This window comes from Mustela nigripes, chromosome 2 (assembly GCF_022355385.1).
Source record: "Mustela nigripes isolate SB6536 chromosome 2, MUSNIG.SB6536, whole genome shotgun sequence".
NCBI classification, from domain to species: domain Eukaryota; kingdom Metazoa; phylum Chordata; class Mammalia; order Carnivora; family Mustelidae; genus Mustela; species Mustela nigripes.
In genome coordinates, this window is record NC_081558.1 from 79,805,168 (window position 1) to 79,831,456 (window position 26,289).

At 38.4% G+C, this 26,289-nt stretch overlaps 1 protein-coding gene across 1 annotated transcript in view; it reads right to left on the reverse strand.

Moving 5' to 3' along the window:
* Nucleotides 1-480: 480 nt before the first annotated feature.
* UBE2E2 (ubiquitin conjugating enzyme E2 E2) overlaps nucleotides 481-26,289 on the reverse strand; it is a 390,132-nt gene continuing 364,323 nt past the window's right edge. The window contains exon 6 of the mRNA XM_059390860.1: nucleotides 481-1,339. Within this exon, the coding sequence (XP_059246843.1) occupies nucleotides 1,242-1,339 (98 nt within the window). The 3' untranslated portion in view covers nucleotides 481-1,241. The remainder of the gene's footprint in view (nucleotides 1,340-26,289) is intronic.

Genomic DNA, 26,289 nt, shown 5'->3' on the forward strand with positions numbered 1-26,289 from the left:
TGAATGTGTTGACCATGACTGATGCCACTGAGTTTACTTCTTCCACCAAAATTATGGAAAAAAACCCACAACCAAAACTCAAAGGTAGTCACTGTAACAATTGTAAAAAGGAAAAAGGAGAGAAATAAATTCAAGTGGTCAAATGCAATGATAGCTCAGCTCAGACATGACTTTCACTAGAAGCTATTTTTGGAGTCTCATATTTTAATTGTTGAGTGAAGAAGGCTGCAACAGAAAGCATGTCTATGAGAAAGTAATGTCCAGCTAATATGTAAAGTGATTGTGATCTGAAACAACTGTAAAATCATAGGGTTATTGACAGCTGGAGAAATTCCACATGCTAAGCAACTCAGCTACAAAGAAATACTAGAGGTTTCAGATGAAAAATACACTTGAATCTTAATTGAATTAGACAAGCCTTGCTGCATGAAGGGCTATGCTGGTCACCAGGATACAAAGCAAACGCTGGGTTACCAGAAGTGCATTTACCAGCCACAGTGATTTATTGAGTGCTTTAATAATACAAGTGTACATCAACTGATCCACAGTCAAAAGTGGCAGGTCCCTAAGAAATTTACAAGCACTTTAAGTAAATCAAAATACATATTATTTTGTTCAATCCAACAGTCTTCTGTGTGGGGGACAGAAGGCTAGTGATAAACAGAGTCTCAGTAATGCACAGTGATTCTGATTGAAGCTTTTGTACAAAAACTTGTTCCCAGTAGCATGCACCCACCAATAAAGACTTCAGTACAAAAAATTAACCCTAAGCACTACATTTAAGTAGAAATGAGATATAATTCTGAATTCGTGTTTTCCCAAAGATCACATGAAAGGAAAAAAATAAAAATAAAACAAACAACAACAAAAAACAAAACCACACAGTAATACAAAGCTTTGTAAGAAAGCTCTTACTATTACAGATCCAACATTGTTTGCACTGAAAACAAAATTCCCATCCATGTTGAGGTGGGGAAAAAAAACCCCAAATCTTTCAAGTTAATAGAAATCAAAAAAGGGAATAAATTGAGAAGGGGGGAGGGATGGGTAGAGGGAAAAGAGAAGGAAAAGGAGGAAGAGGAGGGAGGGAAAAGGGATGACATACCATCAGAAAAAGGTTCAAAATTTAATAAAAATAAGAAAATAAGAACCGAGGTCAGGGCGGGGGGTTGGGTAGGGCTATTGATGCACTTGGTGAATGTGCTTGCACAGGTCCGGCGGGGGCAGCAAGCAGCAGGCCCCTATGTGGCATACCGCTTGGTCCACTGTCTGGCCATCCGGTCGTGCTCTGCTCTGTTGGTCATGTACTGTGTGGCAATGCTGCCCACCAGAGGGTCAGCTGGAAGGGAAGCAGAGTCAGGAGTCAGTAAATACCAGCGGCACTTCCTCTTTCAAAGTAGGGGAAAAGGAGTGTTTGGAAATAGCCCAAGATCAAGGAGGGGATGTGGAGGTGGTAGGAAGCTGCTGTTCTAACCTGGAACAATATCACTGTTGAAACTGAAACCATCACAGAAACAGGTTCAAGAGGATTTAAACTAGTAACACCAAATGTCTGAAAACTGGCTAAGATACTTTAAAAATGTGGTCTTTCCATTCAGATTAAGTAATGACTTTAGAGTTTAAAGGGCCAAAGAGAGGTCTGAGTCACATTTCTCACATCCATCTGCGCTTTCTAACTCACTGATCAAGGTAAAGGACAAGCTTAATGTCAGAATGACCAGTGACGTTCATGCTCTGCCTCAAATTGTATTCTAACAGTGTAGGCTGATGGGGAACAAGACAGGCCTGTCATTCCAGCTCAAAGGAGGAAGAAGGGGACAGATGAAGGATAGGGAACAGGACACTGTGAGTGGGAAAAGGTGTTACAATCAAGTCTTAATATTATTTCAGTAGGGGAAGAAGGGGGAAAATCTCAAAACAAGTTAGAGAACTGATTAAAATTAACATGTGCAAAATTTTTTAGTATGCTTAAACAATTAAGATTAGATTTCTTTCAGAGTTCCTTTTATCTTTCCAAGTTTAATTTTAAAAAGAATATTTTTTACCTGTAAAATTATACATGCTAACTATAAATGCAATATTAACAATAAAAACTGCCTCAAACAACACACAAGACAGAAAACTGTAAGTGAATATCATCTGTAAATTTACTCAGAGAGAACTACTCTTAACAGCTGCCTTATAAATCTTCCTGGACTTCTCTAAACACACAATTAAAAAAAGGTTATTATTTATAATCTGCTTTTATAATGTTAAAAACTCACTATATGGTAAGTAACTTTTTATATCAATAATCAAAAATCTACTTCATCATTTTTAGTATTAACCTGAATAGCCAACTTCTTGTTTACAGGCATTTGGGTTCTTTCCAATTTTTGGCTTTATAAACAGTGCTGTGAGCAACATTACTGTGCACACACGTTCACAAATTTATGCAAACGTGGAATTTTTTTTTTAAGTATACATGAATAACGTAAAAGAATGAAATGAAGGAATTTAAAAATCACATGTTATTAACCAAGTAGTTCTCAGTGCTAAAATGTTTTGCTGAATAGAAAATTAAGATTATAGGCTAGTGAACCAAATCTATGTAACAGGGGGTGCCTGGGTGGCTCAGTCAGTTGAGCGGCTGGCTCTCAAATTCAGCTCAGGTTATGATCTCAGGGTCCTGGGCTCAAGTCCTGCATTGGGCTCCATGGTCAGTAGGGAGTCTGCTTGATGATTTTCTCTCCCTCTGCCCCACCCCCTGGCTCGCGCTCTCTCTCAAATCAATCAGTCTTTTTTTTTTTTTTTTTTAAATCAATCAGTCTTAAAAAAAAAAAAAAAAGAAGGAAATCAAAAATCAAAAACAAAAACAAAAACCCAAAACAAAAACTATGCAATATATATGTAGCAAATGACTATCACAGTGAATTTAATGGACTAACACACTCTTTTTGTAGTATTTATAATTTTGCATGTATTTATAATTACAAACCTAAGTACAGATGAATCTCCTTAAACAGGTTTCATATTTCATGGATTCAGTTATGACAGGAATGTAATAACAGTCTCTAAATATACATTACTTGCTTATTTCTCTGACAATTCCTTTCTAAAAAAGAAGGAAAAAATTCCCATCACTTTGAATTTCTACTTTCCCAAATCCTCATCAATCTTAGATATTATCCTCTATCAGTCTTCCTCCTCTTTATACTAAAGAAAACCTACAAAATTTACCAGTGGATAATTAAAATTTAAGTCTTCTACATTTTTTGCCTTGTTCTCAGCAATTATTTGAATTTAGGGTGTTTATGCTTACAGCAAAGGGTTAGATGATTTTAAGAAGTTCATTTTCCCAAATACCAATGCTGCATTGTATTAGAGGTTCCCTGAGGCTGAGGAACAGGATTTACAGTAGGGACAATGGAAAATCAGGGGACTGCGAGTTGGTATATAATGCTCTTCATTAACTAAACCTCAAAACCACATCACCTCACCTGTTTAATAAAAATGTCATTTTTGTTGACATCATACTAGCTATGAAATACTAGCCGGAATGAAAGTCTAAGACTGAAAGACCTCCCCCCCGCCTTTTTTTAGATTTTATTTATTTATTCAACAGAGATCACAAGTAGGCAGAGAAGCAGGCAGAGAGAGAGAGGAGAAAGCAGGCTCTCTGCTGAGCAGAAAGCCCCATGTGGGGCTCAATCCCAGGACCCTGGGATCATGACCTGAGCTGAAGGCAGAGGCTTATAACCCACTGAGCCACCCAGGCGCCCCATGACTGAAAGACCTTTGACAAGGGGCAGCACACCTTCCTTTCCCCTCCTCTCTACTTCCTTGTTTCACCTCTGCCTCCCTACACAGCTCCAGGTGCAAAGAGAAGCTGTTTAGTAAGTGCTTGTTGACTGAATAACCATCATGATCATACTGAATACTCTGATCCCTCTCTCTCTCTCTCTCTTTTTTTTTTGGAGATCGGTGATCTGTGCACCTTTAATTCTGGAAGAGAAAGGCTCAGACAACTCTTGCAACTTCATCTCCAGGCTCACCTCTTTCCTGGCTGGGGCTACATTGGATACTCTGGAAACCAAATGGCTTAAAGCTTGTCCAGAAAAGGTGGGAGACAGGAATCAATACTAAACGGGATAAGCAGCAGCTGCATGGCAAGAAGGGAGTGGAAAAGACGGGCAAAGTACTGAACTGCTGAGTGATTCTATTTGCAAGATCAAAGAACATTCTATCTTGGTTGGTAGGTGATAGGGGAAAATTACATGGAAAAAAATTGGATTCCCCCTCCCCCCTCCCTTTCTAAAAAAGATTTTTATTTATTTATTTGAGAGAGGGTGATCCAGGGAGCATACACAAACAGGGGAAGGGGCAGAGGGAAAGAGAGAAGCAGACTCTCTGCTCAGTCAGGAGCTCTCCATGGGGCATGACCCTGGGATCATGACCTGACCCAAAGGCAGATGCTTAACCAACTGAGCCACCCAGGCACCCCTGGATTTCCTTAAGAAAACATAAATATTCTTAAAAAAACCATAAGCAAAAAAATAGTACAGAATAGTGGACAAGGGCATGAGGTTTGGATACATACGGCATGGGTGTGTATCTTAGTTCTGCCAGTCACCTTGGGCAAATTACTTAACTTCTCTATGCCTCAATTTCCCCAACTACAAAATGGCGACAATACTCCCTAGAATGCTATAAGAATTAAATAAAACCTGCCTCATGGGACTCTGCCTGTCACTCTGTTTCCCTTTTGCTAACTCCATTTATTTCGTGAATGTTAAGTATGGATAGAAGAACATAAGAGAAGGAAGGAAGGAACACACACAAAATAGCAACCATAAATAGCAGCTACTCCATATGGCATGTGTCCCTGTGTAGCACTGGCATTACAAGTTGGTTCATCACAGAAGTTTCTTCTCTAGACCTGAATTATCAGCAAGTCAGAAAAAGGGGCCTGATAGTGACTGTGATGGCTTTCTTTCACTTTTCTCCAGTTATTTTTTAAAAATTATTTTGTTATTGAAATTTTTGCTTTGCATTTTGCCATTTTTTGGATTCTTCAAGGCTATAAATGACTGCTTTGCCAGCTGTTCCATTATACCTGCGATTAACACTATTCTTTTAGCAACCCATCAAGTCACTGGAGGTCTTCTGTGTGTCTGCCTTGTGATGATTTTTGTCTCTCATGGAATTTTTCATTGGTGGTTTGGTCTAGCTTAGTTTTCTTTAAATCTTTTATAAAACGAAAGAGTAACCGATGCTCATCATAATAAACTCAAATAATAAAGAAGTATGTACAATGTAAAAAACATTACCTTCTTCCCTCTAATTTCCTCCATCCCAAGGTAACCACTTAACGGTTTGATACTCATCCCTCCATACTTTTTTCTTTATGTATGTTTAAATCAAATAGAAAGCACATAAAAAACATCCTGCAACTTGCATATTCCTCAGTAACAATACACCGCAATTGCATTTCTGAGGCAGTACAAACAGACCTAGCTCATTATATTTAATAATCACAGGGCATTCTTTTGTGATTATTCAGCAGTCTGACATTCTTCTCCTGATGCACACATAGATTTGATCTGATTTTTTGTTATTACAACTAGTATTACAGTCTTGTGTAAGTCTTTGAGCACATGGGTAAGTACTTCTGGAGGGTAGATTCCTCTAAGTAACAGTGCCAGACCAGAGAACACATATTATAAACTTCAGTAAATACTGCCAAACTGCTGTCACTCAAAGGATGTACAATTTACCCCATTTCTAAGCACTCTCAGCAACACTGCATTACCTATAATTTAAATTTTATTAGCTTAACAAAAAAAAACCTGTCATTGTTGTAACTGCATTTAACTTGATGTCTTACTAAGGTTTAACATTTTCTCCTATTTGTTTACTGTTTTTACTTCTTCTCTGTGATTTGTTTGTTCACGTCTTTTGTCCATTTTCCCCTACCAATATGAAGGAGCACTTTATACATTATAAATATCAAGCATGCATTAAAGTTTAGCTTTGGCCTCAGCACTCAGCCAAAATCTGCTTTAGTCTATGGAAGACCGAACAGACAGACGCCTCCTTTGATGTCATTTCCAGCTTTACTGGACTTGTGGAGATCAAAGATCATGCAAGTTATCATCATATTTAATAGGCATGATACCATCACTTGTACTCAATGCTACTATCTGAATACTGGTTTCAAAAGTCTCAGTAAACATTATGGATGTCACTTGGGACTGAAAATCTCTTTCAGCCAAAGATAAACATTATGATGTACAAGGGAATAATCTGGGACTGCTTTCTCAGGTATTCAGACAAATGCTCAAATGAGATGGAAGAGGAGCTACCACATGTGAAAAAGCTGCTGGAACAAAATCGGTCTTAGCATTGTCCGCTGCATAAAATGATACTGATGGGATAGGTAACAACCAGTGGCTGCTGGGAAAGTAGCATATCCAGTGATTGTGGGAACCAGCAAGTGATGTACAAATAATAGAAATTAAAATGTGAGGGGAAAAAACCTTATGTTTGTTTCTTAGATACTCAGAAAGTGTTTCCTTTAAGCACTGCACACAGCTTCAGTTCATGGGAGCACTTCAGTGACACGCACTGCCACCGCCAGTCAAATATCCAAGTCTGGGAGCGGAGAAGGTAAGTTTACCTTTTTGTAATAGAGGAAAAGGAAAGTTCACTGATTTGACAGCAAAATCTCCATTACCAGCAACTTACACTGGCATAAATAAGCCTCCCCTCCCAATTCATGCTTTTCATCAAGTGAAACATCCATTTAAGTATTGTAAATACACAGAGGACCCATCAAGGAGCTGGCAGTGCTCAGAAATTGTATTACTACATCATCATGACAAACTTCAAATTTAAACATCCTGAATTTTTAAAAATAAAATTATAATATTACTTACATTCTTTTTTTTTTTAAAAAGATTTTATTTATTTGACACAGAGAGAGAGAGAGAGATCACAAGTAGACAGAGAGGCAGGCAGAGAGAGAGAGGGGGAAGCAGGCTCCCTGCTGAGCAGAGAGCCCGGTGCAGGGTCTCGATCCCAGGACCCTGAGATCATGACCTGAGCCAAAGGCAGAGGCTTTAAACCACTGAGCCAACCAGGCGCCCCTATTACTTACGTTCTTAAAATAAAATTTCATATTTACTGTTGTATCTAAAAGGATCATTTTATGATAGGAATAATCAGCCCTGCCTTAGGCTGCTCATTGATTTTAACACTGGTTGTTCAGTATTCAGCCAAAATAAACTTGATGCATCTCTATTTATTCATTATATATGGATGAAATACTTTCACTCAGTGTACCATTTGTCCTTTAACCCAGTTTACAATGTCCCTTGCCACACATAAGTGTAAAATTTTTAATAAGTCAATCTTCCCTTAAAGGCCCTCTTCATCCACCCCGGTATTTTAGAAGTATTCCATTTACATATAGTAACTTTTACACGCAAAGCTAGATTTATCATACACAAAATTTCTATACATATCTGGATTGCATTCTGCACTGATGTTCTTTCAACAGATTAATTTGCCTTTTGCTTTATTTGTTCCTCCTGCTTTTCTCACTATAGTTTTATAGTATGTTTTCATATCTGGTAGGGTAAGTTCCTACTCTTTTCCCTTTTTCCTTCACTAAAATTTTATTTGAAGAATCCTAATCTTGATGAGGTTAAGACTACGAGGATTTAAAGCTATTCCACCCCACAGGTATAGGAATCTTATGTTTCCTTTGAAGAGTGTTATCAAGATTTAGGAATATCTGAATTCCTCTGGGTCTACTAATTAAAAATCAAGTGAGTAGGACAGAGTTAAGGTTTTTGTATTCTGGAATGTGGGGGAACCAGACTACTAATTATAGCCTAGCCCAAACCTGAAAGATTGTTAAGTACCCTGAGAAAACACACGTGTGTGTGCGCGTGTGCGTGAGAGAGACTCAAAGTGATTTAGGAGGAAAATTATCATATCTGTGATTTAAACCAAATGGTGGATATTACCAAACTAGATTTAAATTTGAAAATGCTAAACAGAACTGCATACAAGTCTAGCAAGATAAGCTGTTACTCCAGAATTCATATCTATTGATGGTAAAAGAGGTACTGAGTGTCCCAAATTCTAGAGAGACCATCAATACCTTCCATAGGACTTATTTAGAGAAGATGAGCTGGCTCTGACAACCCCAAGTACCTATCACAAAATACGGGAAAGGAGAGAAAGAAGGTTTGTGGGAATACTGAGCTACCACCTTGGGAATGTGGTGTGTGGTAGTGGAGCATCTCTGTGTCCCTCCTCCTCAGAACCATAAAAAGGGGGAGAAGATGGCTTTTTTCTCTCAAAGCCATGCAAGAAGGGTACCAAGAGACTCATCAAGTAAAGAATGGGGTGTCTGCAAGAAGCAGACTGGAGTGTCTTCCCTGGCCAGAGATTTAAACAGGGTATGAAGTGATTTGCCCTTGTCTATCTCATTATAGAGAGGGAGCACCAAGGAAGTGGTCTAAACTGTCCCTGCTGTCTCATTGGGGTCCTATCAAGAAGGCAGCTTCCCATGGGAGGGAACCCCAGTAAACTAAGAGGCTCTTAGGAGAATGCTATCTGGAACCAGCTTGCAACCAATTTTTAAATTTCTAGGAATTTAAACACAGCTATTATAAAAATTAAAGTTACAATTTAAACAAATTATTTATAAACAAGGATAATACTTAAAACTTATTTCTTAATTATTTTATTGTTATGATTATTATTCTCATAAATTTTTTTATGCCTACTCTACCCATATGGTGCCAAAAATTCATGTGCTATCAGTTTAAGGTCAGGCATGTACTCCAAAGTTGGCAAATGCTACAATTTACCACTTGGGTTTACTGTTTTGTTGATTGTCTGGAGCTAAGAAAGTGATGGATAAAATGCTACTAATGCAGATTAAACCAAAAAGTGTAGCATGTCCAGAGTCTTTACATTATGAATAGCATAAAAGCTGGAGGATATATTCTTCCAGTTTTTGACATGAATTCAGCAAAGAAGTTGTTCAGGACATTAACAAGTGAAATTCCAACATCCTTCTTAATTTCATTTTTGTCTTAATTCTTAAATGCAAATATCATCCAACATTCATGTTAGAACTACACTCATTTGTCAGTTGCAACCATAGGATGGCTATAGAAGCAGGGAAAATAATAATCACGGGAAATTAGGAAAAACCGTTTTCATTCATTACCTAGCCCCCAACTGCTTAGGAGTTAGGCCTTGAAAAGGGAGAAGAAGGCACAATCTAAGAGCCAGACCATGTTCCATCCACCCTGATGGGAATGGAGGAGGAAACTGAATTTAAATCAGGTATGAGAGGAAAGTTTAAAAATGGACCAGATTCACCTTCTAATAACTGAAAGTGACCTGGATGCTATGGGAGCTGCTAAATATTATTAAAGAATGGAAAAGCAAAATTCAACAAAACATGGCCTAAGGCAGCGATGGGAGAAAATTAAAACCATTCCATATTAATACCTACTGAACTGAGACTGCTCAATAAACACAGTACAAAATATACTGGTTATAATCTAATGTATACTCTTGATAAAATATCTTTAAAAATTTAAAACCTCATCCTGTATGTCTACATAGCAGTGCTATCTATGTACATGAAATCAATGTGTGTTTTGAAACATAAAGTGTTTTATTAGACTAGACTCCTCTAAAGAATGGCACAGATGGTGCATTCCTACTGAGAAGTGATTGGGTTACAATTCCAGGCTTAGTTAAGCAATACTTTCTAATGAACTCTAAGAAAATATCCTTACAGTAGAGCACTTGTTTAAGACACTAGAGATTCACACATTGCTTTCCCCAAAATACCACTGTAAAGAGCTGTTGCTGCAAAAAGCAGGAAAGAGTCAAAGAAGCCATGATGTTAACGCTGTTTTTTTTTTTTTTTAAAAGCAGCTTCACTGAGATGTAATTCATATAGTTAGTTTACCCAGTCAAAGTGTACACTTCAATGGCTTTTAGTACATTCACATTTATGCAACTATTATAATCCATTTTAGAATTATTTTCATCACCACAAAAAGAAACCTTGTACCCACTGGTGGTGACTCCTCATCTCCCCAAATCTCCTAGTAAGCTACTTTCTGTCTCTACCTATATATTTGTCTGTTCTAAACATTTCATAGAAATGGAATCATACACATGGAATCTTCTGTGATTGGCTTCTTTCACAAGACATAACATTTTCAAGGTTCATCCATGTAGCATACATCAGACCTCATTCATTTTTATGGTCAAATAATATTCTATTGTATGAAAAGACCACATTATATTTATCCATTCATTAGTTGATTGACATGTGGGATATTTGCACTTTTGGCTATTATAAATAAAACTACTATGAACATTTGTGTACAAGTTTTGCTTGAAAATGTTTTCCTTCCTCTTGATATATACCTAAGTATGGAACAGCTTGGTTAGATGGTAACCTACGTGTAACCATTACAGGAGCCACCAAAGTGCTATCCAAAGAGATTGTATCACTGTACATCCCTTTTAGCAATGTGTCAGGGTTCCAATTCTCCACATCCTCATCAACATTTGTTATTATCTAAGGATGGTAGATTTTAAGGAGAGACTAGCTTATTGGCTATATATGTACCAGGTATCCAGTTATCTATTTTTAAAAAAAGATTTTACTTATTTATTTACTTGACAGAGAGAGAAAGCGAGAACAACAGAAACACAAGGAGGGGGAATGGGAGAGGTAAAGTCGACTTTCCGCCAACCAGGGAGCCTGATAAAGGGCCTGGTCCGACAAGATCATGGGATCATGACCTGAGCCGAAGGCAGATGCCCAGTGACTGAGCCACCCAGTTATTTTTTTTAAAAAGATTTATTTATTTGAGAGAGAGAGAAAGAGAGCTCGAGCATGTGTGAGCAGACGTGAGGGTGGGGCAGAAGGTAGGGAGACAAGACTACTCCCTGAGCAGGGAGCCTGATATGGGTCTTGATCCCATGACCCCGAGATCATGACACGAGCTGAAAGCAAGAGTTGGATCCTCAACCAACCAAGTCAGGTATCCAGTTATTCAAAAATACATATTCTTCCCCATCAAGCATGGAAAACAAATTATTTTAGAGTATTTTTCTCATGGTCTCTGGCTGTGAGAGACTGAAGATTATCCTGATCTTGTCTTCTACTTCTAACCCTGATGGAAGTAAAAATGACAATAATAATCTAGTGAAACTTGTTTGCGATGCACATCTTTTCTTTAAAATAAAAAGATATATTTTTATTCCATAGTCCTAAATGTAGTCCACTCACTACAAACATGTATTCTAACTGATCAATTTTTCCCTCAAACTGTCTTTTCTGTTTATATTATTCAGTAGCTGAGATTGGGACAGGAGATGGCTTTCAGAGTGAGTGTGAGTACGGCAATCTTGCCCTAGATACTATCACACATGGCCATGGTCTCCACTGCATCTGGGAATCTGGACTTGAGTCCAGGGATATAAATAACCCAGCTCAGAATCAGAGCTGGACAAGAATCTCAGGGGTTTCAGTTTACCAGATCATCCTGCTTGCCTTTGAGTGCCGGAAATTTGTAGTTGAGGCAGCCATATGGATGTTGTCCTTGCTGAGGAATGACACTGAGGGTGTAAGCTTTGATTTGGGCTGAGGCTGCTCTTATCTTCTCCTCCAAAAGGGATGTTGTTGAATTCTCTGCTAAAGTTAGAACCCAACCATTACCTCTGTCTCTCACTGTGCTTGCCAACTCCCCTCTCTCAGTGTGGGTAGGCAGTTTTTCTTTCTCAGTCTTCTACCACAAAACCAGCAGTGTCTGGGGCACTGTGGGGCACTGTGGAGGATCAGTCAATAAATATTTAATAAGTGAATTAATGAGTAATCAGACCCAATGATAAGGATGAAATTTGGTATGTAAATGGCATCAAATTCCTGACATCTTCCTTCTCATGCTTAAGCCTAACTGACATTTTTATATCTAGATGATCAGCAGCTCTCCAAGTTGCTGACTTGAGACACTAAACATTTGGGCAGACCTAGTGTCGTGTGTGTGTGTGTGGTTTAATATTTAGTTATCTTTGCTTTGAGTCTAGATCAGGCAATATGATCTACTTTTATAACTGTTCTCTTGCTTTCTTCAGGCTTCCCTGTCTCCTTTTTTTGAGTCCTTGAAGTTTCAATTCTTACAATTCATAAAGATTCTTATAGTTTGTCTGTATTCAGGAGTTTCCTGTTTTATTGATTACTTGCCTGAACTTGAACGTGTTGTTGTTTTAATCCCTTGGGCAACATGTTCTCTCCTATTTCTGCTTCAGCCAGATGGGCAGGTCTATTTCTAGGACTCAAAACTCTTATTGTATCCTTCTAACATAGGTAAAGAACCATGTCCAAAAAAAAAAAAGAACCATGTCCAAACAAATTCTAATATATCATAAGTGGTAAATTATTTTCCATTTGTCTGGTAACCCACTGGCTACCATAAACCGACTAAATAATATTCACTGGTCTTAGAATGCATCTTTCTTGTTCACCAAAATTGGCTTAGAAATCTTTGGGAAACCAGGTATAGCCAAGTTCACATAGTCATTAGTGATGCTGTCACAGTGGCTAGGAAATCAAGTGCTGGGGATTCTGATTCCCAAATATCTCTTGGCCCTTCCCCACCTCTTTCTCTTCATGGCCTCTGTCAGCTCTTACCTGGACCATCAAAAGATGTTCTTGAACGTCTGTCTTCAGTCTCTCCACTCTCAGATGAACTAAACTTTAGTCTTTAAAGGCACAAACCTGGTTCTGCAAGATCCCGCTTTCAAAACTTTCTATTCCTGTCCAACTTTGCTTCCTTCACCATACCCATCCTTCCATGAAAACCCCAGTGGCAAGGTTAACTATGCAGAAAGATGCACTTTTGCCAATAACTTGTCTGATGTTCCAGATTGTTTTTACATATTGATTTTTCAGTATTTTAATCATACTTTTTTCTTCAATAGGGGCTGTTCTAATGTTTTCCTTCCTATTTAGTTTTTATAGTTTCTGAAGGAAATATGTTTTCAAAAGAAGAAGACATATTAATGCAAGAGAACACTATAACATAGATTACTGTGAAATCATTACCCCTAAAGAATAATTCATGATAAAAAAACTTTGTGCTAAGTATAAAGTGCTGGTCTACATATTAAAACAATGCATCAATGCAAAGTGGTTTCCATCTTAATCGCTTAGAACAACAATTCCTGACAACAGTTTGGTCAGTCTATATTTGTCCCTGTTTTCCCTAGGGAGATCAATCCGTGCAGAAGAAGAAAATACAAACCACTAATCTCATGGTGGGGGTGCCACGGGTTATGTTTTAAAACACAGAAGGAGGAAAGAAAAGAGGTGAGACAAAGGCACTTAACAAAGTTATCTGTCTACACATTAACTCCTTAAAAATAATACTGAACTATTTTTATTTTTAAAGATTTTATTTTAAAGTAATTTCTACACCCAATGTGGTGCTGGCACTTACAGCCCCTGAGGATCAAGAGTTGCATGCTCTACTGAGCCTGCCAGGTGCTCCAATAATGCTGAATTATTTGGGGACAATCACCTTGTCCCATAAGTGAGAAAGGGAAAAAAAGATCAAACTGCTCATTGTAGGATTTTTCTAATTAGCATTTTAAACTGGATTTTAAAGCTTTTCAGACTTAAGCCAACTTCTCTCTCACCAGATGGCCCTGTAACTTCCCTAGGGTGGAAATCCCAACTCTGCTTCCTGCTGCTTCCCTAAGTAGGTCTTTGATTACTTCTAACAAGCCCTGTTGCATTGGCCTCTCTAACCTGCTGATCTTTCTTTACCTTAGCACGTCTCAGGGGGAGCTGCTAGCCTCTTTAAAAGAAAAAAAAAAAAAAAAAAAAGATGCCAAGCCTAATTTGGGACAAGGACATACCTCAAAACTCTCCAACTTTCCCACACTTCACCACAGTGTAGGAATTCCAAGTTGGGCCTCTCTTTAACTGAATGCATAGCACCTTTGTAAAGCAGGGGAAATCCAGTTTGTATCTAGTTGGCTCCCTCCCCATTTGGCTGATTTCTTGGCATATTTTCCTCTCCTGGCCCGCAAAGACCTCTCTCCCAGAGGAAACGTTCATATAATGTAACTGTTATCTAAGGTGCCATCTTTTCCACAGGTATACACATTTTCAAAGAGAATTGTAGAGACCACATTTAGCACAAAGAAATGAAACTAAAAAAATATAATTTGAACAAAAGAGTATGTGCATAATTTCATTGTTTTCTGATTAAAAGGAATCTGGGGTTCTTCGGATCACATAGCTGAAAGCCACCCTTCACTCTGCCACTAAGGGGCCCAGCACACAACTGTATCTTTTCCATCCCCATCTCAGAAGCCTGCTTTTTTATGTCTACTTTTTTTTTTAAAAAACATTTTATTTATTTATTTGACAGAGAGAGATCACAAGTAGGCAGAGAGGCAGGCAGAGAGAGAGAGAGGGAAGCAGGCTCCCTGCTGAGCAGAGAGCCCAGTGCGGGACCCAATCACAGGACCCTGAGATCATGACCAGAGCCGAAGGCAGCGGCCCAATCCACTGAGCCACCCAGGCACCCTTTATGTCTACTTTTTATGTAGCTAGCTGCGTGAGTCATCTTCATGGAAATCCGACCTGCATTGATGCTTTAACTTTTCAAATGACATTTTAACATTCATATTCTACTACTTTAATTCTTTCTCCAAGATTTATTGTTAAAATTAAGAAAACAGGTTGTAGAAAGCTGGCTTCTTGGCTGTGATCATGCAGGCCATTTAATGTGTGAGAGGGACCACACCTGTTACCCTGTGGAGGATGCTGACAAGAGTTCACTGACAGGGGTCTTAACCCACCCCACCACTATATTTATTCAAGAGTGGTCAAACCATGGGATTTTTGTTGGAAATTCAAAGGCCACTCTTGAGTCAGCATGAAATGGGACATGCTGAGGCCCTAAATTTTAAATGCCGTGTGGTGGGCATAGTCACAGGTCCCCGGACACAAGGCTTCCTTTGGAGTATTTTTTTGAAACAAAATTTTGGTGTTAAAATTGAATCTGGTAACAACCACGAAATTATACAACCATACTTAAATTCTAAAATAGTTATTTTTATAGCAGCCCTATAAAGTTTAATTTACTCTCTTGCCCTGAGAGATTTAATGAATGCTTAAAACAGCTCCACCGATTTTTCTATAATTGGCTACATTTGTTTCAGATATAAACATGCTGACTAGATTTGCATAGCGATTATAGGTCTGGAGCTGCATTTTTTGGTGGTGGTGTGGGGGGGTGGGGGAGGCAATGAATAGACCTATTGCCCCTAAATGAGAATCAACTCACATCTGCATAAACAATTATATTTTCACTTGCAAATTAGGTACCATTTGTATCTATAAGGTTTTCTTAGTTTAAACAGCCATTCTTCAGACACACACACAGTGATTATTATTAGCAATTATGACTTTAAAAATATACATTTCTTTTGCAAGGTTAAATCAACCCTCTAGAACTGTTAGTTTTGCTCCATTTTGTCAGAGGTCATGAGAACAAATTTTTCGTCCTCATACATGCTATACTGTCCTACTTAGGTCTAAAAAAACAAACCAAAACACAAAAAACCACCCCTAAACCAAACCAAAGCAACAAAACCAAAACCAAAAAACCCAAAACAAAACAAAACCACTCAAAACCCCGAAACCCACAAATACAGCCCTGTGGAAAATATATAACTCAAGGACTATTTATGATGAAAAGAATTAATAGAGTGGATGTTCCTTTTAATTTTATTTACTTGCCACATTCCCCTTATAGAATACTTTCAGCAAGGATTCTTGTTTACATCCCTAAATAATCAATTTGAAATTTACTGAATTGTTCAAAAAATTTTTTTTCCAGATAAAACAATAAGTTAAAAGTTTCAAAAAGAAAATCATTACAGAAAATAATATGGCCTGCTCAGCACACTAGGAGGGACTTCCAGCTCCATATTAATGAACAGATCCAGAGGGATACTGAATAGCCTTTTGGCCTCTAAATGAGAATATGCCCACTATTTGCGTGAACAATAACTATATTTTCACTTGCAAATTAGGTCCAGCCGGTACCTATAGGGCTTTCCACATTATATTACTCAGTCCAGGATAATTGTAGGAATTGGTAATAAATCAAAATAATATTAAAGAACTATTCTTATAAAGATAACAAAAGATTTAAGCATCAGCATTTTACTTGAGTAGAGTTTATTTCTAATGTACATACAACCAAACCACTGTGGTGTCAACTCATGTGAAATATTTTAACCAAACTTTAAAAATTCTCATGGGAGAAACAAGCAGATGTTTGTGTCCTTTATTCAGCACTGTACCAAAAAAAAAAAAAAAAAAAAAAAAAAGGGAAGGAAGGATGTATATATACTGCTCATGGCAAGATAGACCAGGCTGCTGGTATTAAACATGACTATATCTTATTCCTGGAGGCAGGTATTTAAGGTTTGTTTAAAATCGGAAATGAAAATTAGCTTAGTAATTTAAGTCTAATTCTCATTTGTACTAAGTTCAAGTCTCTAGTATATAATATCTGACAGAGAAAGACCTTCAGGTAATCTAGTGTGGGGGTGACAGGTCATGGTTAAGGCTGATTACAGGGCAGAAAAATGAATGTTTAATGTCTTCCATGCTCAATGGCTGTTTAGAATTGCCTGTCCCCGGGAGTGACGTTAAATGTTTAATGAAACGCACTTGGATTCCTTAAAAGGTGCTTGGCTGTACCAACAAGCCAACCTTCAAATTCATAATGAAGTTATAAACCAAAATAAAAATGAGTCATTATTTCTCCAGGTCCAACACAGAACTTTAGTGCTTTATTTCATTAGCTGGTTATTTTTAATCCATCAAAACTAAAGTCTATGAGTTGCAGCATGGTTAGCCCATACCTATACCAAATCATTACACTACACTCGTGTTGAGACTTAGTTTTCTGAGGATTTATTTGACTGATCTCATTAAAATTTCTTAGGAAATGGTACTTAATTTATCAGGGGGAATGAAAGTGTTGTAAAAATTTGGTTTTAGACTTTGAACTATTAAAAAAAAAAACATTCAGATTAGATTTTGGTGAACAGAAGTGTGGAAACAGGCAAACCAAAATGCTCATCCTGAAAAGGCATGGCATTTTCTAACTAATGGATCCTAAGAAACTATGTCATATTCAAAAATTTGGTACACATAACCCTTCTATTCACCTACAATATACCATAAGTTAGAGGAAGGATGAAGTTCTATAACTGGCTACAAGGTGAGTCCACTTTTGGGAAAATCTGATAAGATGGTACCTTGAAATTTTTTTCCAGGAGACTGATTTTGGGATGATCCAAACATCACACTACTTTTATTATTATTATTTTAAAAAAGATTTATTTATCTTAGAGAGAGAGTGAACAAGCATATGTACACAAGCAGGAGGAAAGAAACTGAAGCAGAGTCTGTGCCAAGTGCAGAGCCTGACGCAGGTTTCAATCCCACAACCCTGAGACAATAATCTGAGCCAAAACCAATAGTTGGATGCTCAACTGACTGAGCCATCCAGGTGCACCCATACTATTTTTAAGTGAGTCTGAGATTCAGGCATCAAGCTGAAAACATATACATGTATACTTACAGATAAGTCTGTTGTATGTGTTTGCTGTGGTGCATACATATCGGGCAGAGGAGAAGCAATAATAACGGTTTTTGTATTCTTTAATTTATTTGGGCTTTCACCCTATACTTACAGAATAGAACATACTAGGCAATGTACTTTTGAGATCTGAGAATGAATGTACAGATCGGACATGGTAAGTCTGATACTAGCTCAAAGTCATGGTGAAGTATTTGAGCAACCAGGTTTTGTTAGGGCATCAAGCCATTAGAGGCTTTGCAGGACATATCTCATTAGGTGGAACCAATCTTTGAGCAGCTACTATTGTTGGTCTGCCTTTGATAAAATGATCTATAATATAACCTTCAAGGGATATCAACCTAGAGTATAACAATGAGAAACGCAGTAAGACAGCCATTTTGACATGCTCCTCTCGAAATAGGCTGACCTAGTGTGTTGATGTCAAGAGACACAAAAAACTAGATTGACTTTCTAAAGGAATTTGTCACATCCTTATAAACTCCAAGGAAGGCTACTTAAGCCTCGTTTGTGTACAAGAGGGTAGAGAAATACAATGACAGACTAACTTGCTAATAAAGAACTGAGAATTTACTTTTGAAAGAAGCTATGGATGAGGTCTGGTAGGCTCTTAATCTTCGGAAAATTGAGTAAATGACTAGGAAGTTGAATCTCATCAACAGTATGAAACACATTACTGATAGATAAAGAAAGAAATAATGATACAGAACATACTGATTCTGTGTGCAACATCTCAGAATCATGAAATGTTACTGTTTGTTTTCAAACTGTATAGGATTTTATTTATTTAATTAAAAAAAAGATTTTATTTATTCATTTGACAATGAAAGAGAGAGAGAGAGAGAGCATAAGCAGGGGAAGTGGCAGGGAGTGGGATAAGCAGGCTCCCATCAAGCAGAGGGCCCAACATGGGGCTTGATCCCAGGACACTGGGATCATGATGTGAGCTGAAGGCAGTTGCTTAACTGACTGAGCCACCCAAGTGCCCCCTGTGTAGGATTTTAATGAGTTAATTTAAAATATAAATTTTGGAGGCACCTGGCTGGTTCAGCCAGTAAAGTCTGTGATTCTTGATCTGAGGGTCATGAGTTTGAGCCCCAAGTTGGGTGTAGATTGCTTAAAAATAAAATCTTAAAAAAAAATATAGGGGCACCTGAGTGGCTCAGTCAGTTAAGCATCTGCCTTTGGCTCAGGTCATGATCCCAGGGTCCTGGGATCAAGCCCCGCATCAGGCCCCCTGCTCAGCGGGAAGCCTGCTTCTCCCTCTCCCACTCCCTCTGTTTCTGTTTCCTCTCTTGTTGTGTCTCTCTCTGTCAAATAAGTAAAATCTTAAAATATATATATATACACATACATATGTATTTATATGTACATATACATATATGTACATTTATTTATACCACACACACACATTTTGATGGTATTGAGGAAGAAATGTTGCATTCCTAAGATACACACAGTTTAGTCACTTGAATGGCATAAAAGATAAAATTCTAAAACATAAGTTTGTATTATATATTTTAAGGATGAGTCTTTAACTTCATATAAATTTGATGAATGTACATAACACTAATGTTAATAATGAAATAACAGGCCCAAAGTGGAGTCTCTTGTGCTAAACCCAATGTTAGCAAATCAAGATTTAATACCTAACCTAGCTGCCATTTCAGTCCCTCCTAGCAATGGAATCTTAACTGGTCAGTCTGAAATTTCCTGGTCAGTAGTAGTGAGGTAATCCACCTGACAGACCCCTGAAGAAGCTGGGGGTAATCTGCTTTTTCCTTATCTCTCCTCCCTTCTGCCTATGAGAGCCTTCCATTTTGTTCGGTACCTTGGAACTCCTTTCCATTTCTATTTGCTAGATGGGATGCTGCTCGAGTCAAGAATCATGGAATAAAGTAATTTACTCAGCTGAATTTTGTCTAACACTAATTTTATCTTAAATCTAGGATCAGCTGGTTTTTTAATACTGATAAAATGTCAACAATTCTAATCTGCTTTCTTTTTGTGTTTATTCTGAGGTTTTGTCAGGTACCACTTTTGGTAAAAGTCTTCTCATGTCTCAAAAATTCAAAGAACTATTGTTAATGGTTGGAAAAAATAAATGGAACAGAGGCATTTAGAAAACCAAACCATTTCCTCCAGAAACAGATGTCCAATTTTGGGTGGCTATGTACAATCCATTTTAAAAGCAGTGTCAGTTTATTCATGTAAATGGAAGGTTAAAAATCATTGACCAAAACAAAAGCACCAAAGTTATGGCTACAAGCATACTGAAGTACTCTGACAAGACATTAAAAAAGCTTAAGACACTGTAATGGAAAACTACTTCACTCCATGCTCACAAGTCATGCTTCTTTGTAGTTCTCCTCTTTTTGCCTCAAAAGGTTATAAACTTTATAATACCACTGATCCTTTCTCTAGCATTTCGTTTTACTAACGTGTGACCAAAGGTTTCTATCATTCTATTAGAAAGGAAATGTAGAGCCTTTTGGCTATCTTAACAATGGAAGCCTGTCAAGTAACTTACTGATTTTGCATAGATTTACATAGATTAATTTTATGATTTATACAAAAAAGTACATTTCCCCCCCGGAACCATTTTCAAATTGATATGACGACCTTAGGGTAGATATAATCAAGGTGATTAAGAATCAATATGAAAATGTTTATTATAAATTCAGAAAAGAAAGGACTTTTTAAACATTAATAATTTTATATGGTAACCACTATTGACATATTTTTGGAAAATTCATTTTGTTATAAAATGCCTAGCTCCGGGGGGAGGAGTCAAGATGGCGGAGAAGTAGCAAGCTGAGACTGCTTCAGCTAGCCGGAGATCAGCTAGATAGCTTATCTAAAGATTGCAAACACCTGAAAATCCATCGGCAGATCGAAGAGAAGAAAAACAGCAATTCTGGAAACAGAAAAACAACCACTTTCTGAAAGGTAGGACCAGCGGAGAAGTGAATCCAAAGCGACGGGAAGATAGACCCCGGGGGGAGGGGCCGGCTCCCGGCAAGCGGCGGAGCAACCGTGCACAAAATCAGGACTTTTAAAAGTCTGTTCCGCTGAGGGACATCGCTCCAGAGGCTAAACCGGGGCGAAGCCCACGCGGGGTCAGCGTGGCCTCAGGTCCCGCAGGGTCACAGAAGGATCGGGGGTGTCTGAGTGTCGCAGAGCTTGCGGGTATTGGAACGGGAAAGCCGGCTACAGAGACAGAGCCGACAGTGTTACCTTGAACCGGTCGCAGGCTCGGTGAGCTCGGAGCGCGGCGGGAGGTCAGGCAGACGGGAGTAACTGGGCGTGGTTCTCTGAGCGCGCACTGAGGAGTGCGGCCCTGGGCTCTCGGCTTCTCCGGGCCGGAGACCAGGAGGCCGCCATTTGTATTCCCGTCCTCTGGAACTCTACGGAAAGCGCTCAGGGAACAAAAGCTCCTGAAAGCAAACCCGAGCGGATTACTCACCCCGGCCCCGGGTAAGGGCGGTGTAATTCCGCCTGGGGCAAAGACACTTGAGAATCACTACAACAGGCCCCTCCCCCAGAAGATCAACAAGAAATCCAGCCAAGACCAAGTTCACCTACCAAGGAGTGCGGTTTCAATACCAAGGAGAGCAGCAGAATTCCAGAGGAGGAGAAAGCCAAGCACGGAACTCATGGCTTTTTTCCTGTGATTTTTTTTTAGTCTTGCAGTTAATTTAATTTTTTCTTTTTCATTTTTTTTTTTTCACGCCTTCAGGGGTATTCTTTTTTTAAAAATTCTTTTCTTTTCTTTTTTTTTTTTCTTTCTTCCTTTTTGAACCTCTTTTTATTCCCTTTCTCCCCACTCACGATTTTGGATCTCTTCTAATTTGGTTAAAGCATATTTTCCTGGGGTTGTTGCCACCCTTTTAGTATTTTACTTGCCCCTTCATTTAGTCTTATCTGGACAAAATGACAAGACGTAAAAATTCAACACAAAAAAAAGAACAAGAGGCAGTACCGAAGGCTAGGGACCTAATCAATACAGACATCGGTAATATGTCAGATCTAGAGTTCAGAATGACAATTCTCAAGGTTCTAGCCGGGCTCGAAAAAGGCATGGAAGATATTAGAGAAACCCTCTCGAGAGATATAAAAGCCCTTTCTGGAGAAATAAAAGAACTAAAATCTAACCAAGGTGAAATCAAAAAAGCTATTAATGAGGTGCAATCAAAAATGGAGGCTCTAACTGCTAGGATAAATGAGGCAGAAGAAAGAATTAGTGATATAGAAGACCAAATGACAGAGAATAAAGAAGCTGAGCAAAAGAGGGACAAACAGCTACTGGACCACGAGGGGAGAATTCGAGAGATAAGTGACACCATAAGACGAAACAACATTAGAATAATTGGGATTCCAGAAGAAGAAGAAAGTGAGAGGGGAGCAGAAGGTATACTGGAGAGAATTATTGGGGAGAATTTCCCCAATATGGCAAAGGGAACGAGCATCAAAATACAGGAGGTTCAGAGAATGCCCCTCAAAATCAATAAGAATAGGCCCACACCCCGTCACCTAATAGTAAAATTTACAAGTCTCAATGACAAAGAGAAAATCCTGAAAGCAGCCCGGGAAAAGAAGTCTGTAACATACAATGGTAAAAATATTAGATTGGCAGCTGACTTATCCACAGAGACCTGGCAGGCCAGAAAGAGCTGGCATGATATTTTCAGAGCACTAAACGAGAAAAACATGCAGCCAAGAATACTATATCCAGCTAGGCTATCATTGAAAATAGAAGGAGAGATTAAAAGCTTCCAGGACAAACAACAACTGAAAGAATTTGCAAATACCAAACCAGCTCTACAGGAAATATTGAAAGGGGTCCTCTAAGCAAAGAGAGAGCCTACAAGTGGTAGATCAGAAAGGAACAGAGACCATATACAGTAACAGTCATCTTACAGGCAATACAATGGCACTAAATTCATATCTCTCAATAGTTACCCTGAATGTGAATGGGCTAAATGCCCCTGTCAAAAGACACAGGGTATCAGAATGGATAAAAAAACAAAACCCATCTATATGTTGCCTCCAAGAAACACATTTTAAGCCCGAAGACACCTCCAGATTTAAAGTGAGGGGGTGGAAAAGAATTTACCATGCTAATGGACATCAGAAGAAAGCAGGAGTGGCAATCCTTATATCAGATCAATTAGATTTCAAGCCAAAGACTATAATAAGAGATGAGGAAGAACACTATATCATACTCAAAGGGTCTGTCCAACAAGAAGATTTAACAATTTTAAATATCTATGCCCCCAATGTGGGAGCAGCCAACTATATAAACCAATTAATAACAAAATCAAAGAAACACATCAACAATAATACAATAATAGTAGGGGACTTTAACACTCCCGTCACTGAAATGGACAGGTCATCCAAGCAAAAGATCAGCAAGGAAATAAAGGCCTTAAATGACACACTGGACCAGATGGACATCACAGATATATTCAGAATATTTCATCCCAAAGCAACAGAATACACATTCTTCTCTAGTGCACATGGAACATTCTCCAGAATAGATCACATCCTCGGTCCTAAATCAGGACTCAACCGGTATCAAAAGATTGGGATCATTCCCTGCATATTTTCAGACCACAATGCTCTAAAGCTAGAACTCAACCACAAAAGGAAGTTTGGAAAGAACCCAAATACATGGAGACTAAACAGTATCCTTCTAAAGAATGAATGGGTCAACCGGGAAATTAAAGAAGAATTGAAAAAAATCATGGAAACAAATGATAATGAAAATACAACGGTTCAAAATCTGTGGGACACAACAAAGGCAGTCCTGAGAGGAAAATATATAGCGGTACAAGCCTTTCTCAAGAAACAAGAAAGGTCTCAGGTACACAACCTAACCCTACACCTAAAGGAGCTGGAGAAAGAACAAGAAAGAAACCCTAAGCCCAGCAGGAGAAGAGAAATCATAAAGATCAGAGCAGAAATCAATGAAATAGAAACCAAAAAAACAATAGAACAAATCAACGAAACTAGGAGCTGGTTCTTTGAAAGAATTAATAAAATTGATAAACCCCTGGCCCGACTTATCAAAAAGAAAAGAGAAAGGACCCAAATAAATAAAATCATGAATGAAAGAGGAGAGATCACAACTAACACCAAAGAAATACAAACTATTATAAGAACATACTATGAGCAACTCTACGGCAATAAATTTGACAATCTGGAAGAAATGGATGCATTCCTAGAAACATATAAACTACCACAACTGAACCAGGAAGAAATAGAAAGCCTGAACAGACCCATAACCAGTAAGGAGATTGAAACAGTCATTAAAAATCTCCAAACAAACAAAAGCCCAGCGCCAGACGGCTTCCCGGGGGAATTCTACCAAACATTTAAAGAAGAACTAATTCCTATTCTCCTGAAACTGTTCCAAAAAATAGAAATGGAAGGAAAACTTCCAAACTCATTTTATGAGGCCAGCATCACCTTGATCCCAAAACCAGACAAGGATCCCACCAAAAAAGAGAGCTATAGACCGATATCCTTGATGAACACAGATGCGAAAATACTCAACAAAATACTAGCCAATAGGATTCAACAGTACATTAAAAGGATTATTCACCACGACCAAGTGGGATTTATTCCAGGGCTGCAAGGTTGGTTCAACATCCGCAAATCAGTCAATGTGATACAACACATCAATAAAAGAAAGAACAAGAACCATATGATACTCTCAATAGATGCTGAAAAAGCATTTGACAAAGTACAACATCCCTTCCTGATCAAAACTCTTCAAAGTGTAGGGATAGAGGGCACATACCTCAATATCATCAAAGCCATCTATGAAAAACCCACCGCAAATATCATTCTCAATGGAGAAAAACTGAAAGCTTTTCCGCTAAGGTCAGGAACACGGCAGGGATGTCCATTATCACCACTGCTATTCAACATAGTACTAGAGGTCCTAGCCTCAGCAATCAGACAACAAAAGGAAATTAAAGGCATCCAAATCGGCAAAGAAGAAGTCAAATTATCACTCTTCGCAGATGATATGATACTATATGTGGAAAACCCAAAAGACTCCACTCCAAAACTGCTAGAACTTATACAGGAATTCAGTAAAGTGTCAGGATATAAAATCAATGCACAGAAATCAGTTGCATTTCTCTACACCAACAGCAAGACAGAAGAAAGAGAAATTAAGGAGTCAATCCCATTTACAATTGCACCCAAAACCATAAGATACCTAGGAATAAACCTAACCAAAGAGACACAGAATCTATACTCAGAAAACTATAAAGTACTCATGAAAGAAATTGAGGAAGACACAAAGAAATGGAAAAATGTTCCATGCTCCTGGATTGGAAGAATAAATATTGTGAAAATGTCTATGCTACCTAAAGCAATCTACACATTTAATGCAATTCCTATCAAAGTACCATCCATCTTTTTCAAAGAAATGGAACAAATAATGCTAAAATTTATATGGAACCAGAAAAGACCTCGAATAGCCAAAGGGATATTGAAAAAGAAAGCCAACGTTGGTGGCATCACAATTCCGGACTTCAAGCTCTATTACAAAGCTGTCATCATCAAGACAGCATGGTACTGGCACAAAAACAGACACATAGATCAATGGAACAGAATAGAGAGCCCAGAAATAGACCCTCAACTCTATGGTCAACTCATCTTCGACAAAGCAGGAAAGAATGTCCAATGGAAAAAAGACAGCCTCTTCAATAAATGGTGCTGGGAAAATTGGACAGCCACATGCAGAAAAATGAAATTGGACCATTCCCTTACACCACACACAAAAATAGACTCAAAATGGATGAAGGACCTCAATGTACGAAAGGAATCCATCAAAATCCTTGAGGAGAACACGGGCAGCAACCTCTTCGACCTCTGCCGCAGCAACATCTTCCTAGGAACAACGCAAAAGGCAAGGGAAGCAAGGGAAAAAATGAACTACTGGGATTTCATCAAGATCAAAAGCTTTTGCACAGCAAAGGAAACAGTTCACAAAATCAAAAGACAACTGACAGAATGGGAGAAGATATTTGCAAATGACATATCAGATAAAGGACTAGTGTCCAGAATCTATAAAGAACTTAGCAAACTCAACACCCAAAGAACAAATAATCCAATCAAGAAATGGGCAGAAGACATGAACAGACATTTCTGCAAAGAAGACATCCAGATGGCCAACAGACACATGAAAAAGTGCTCCATATCACTCGGCATCAGGGAAATACAAATCAAAACCACAATGCGATATCACCTCACACCAGTCAGAATGGCTAAAATCAACAAGTCAGGAAATGACAGATGCTGGCGAGGATGCGGAGAAAGGGGAACCCTCCTACACTGTTGGTGGGAATGCAAGCTGGTGCAGCCACTCTGGAAAACAGCATGGAGGTTCCTCAAAATGTTGAAAATAGAACTGCCCTATGACCCAGCAATTGCACTATTGGGTATTTACCCTAAAGATACAAATGTAGTGATCCAAAGGGGCACATGCACCCGAATGTTTATAGCAGCAATGTCCACAATAGCCAAACTATGGAAAGAACCTAGA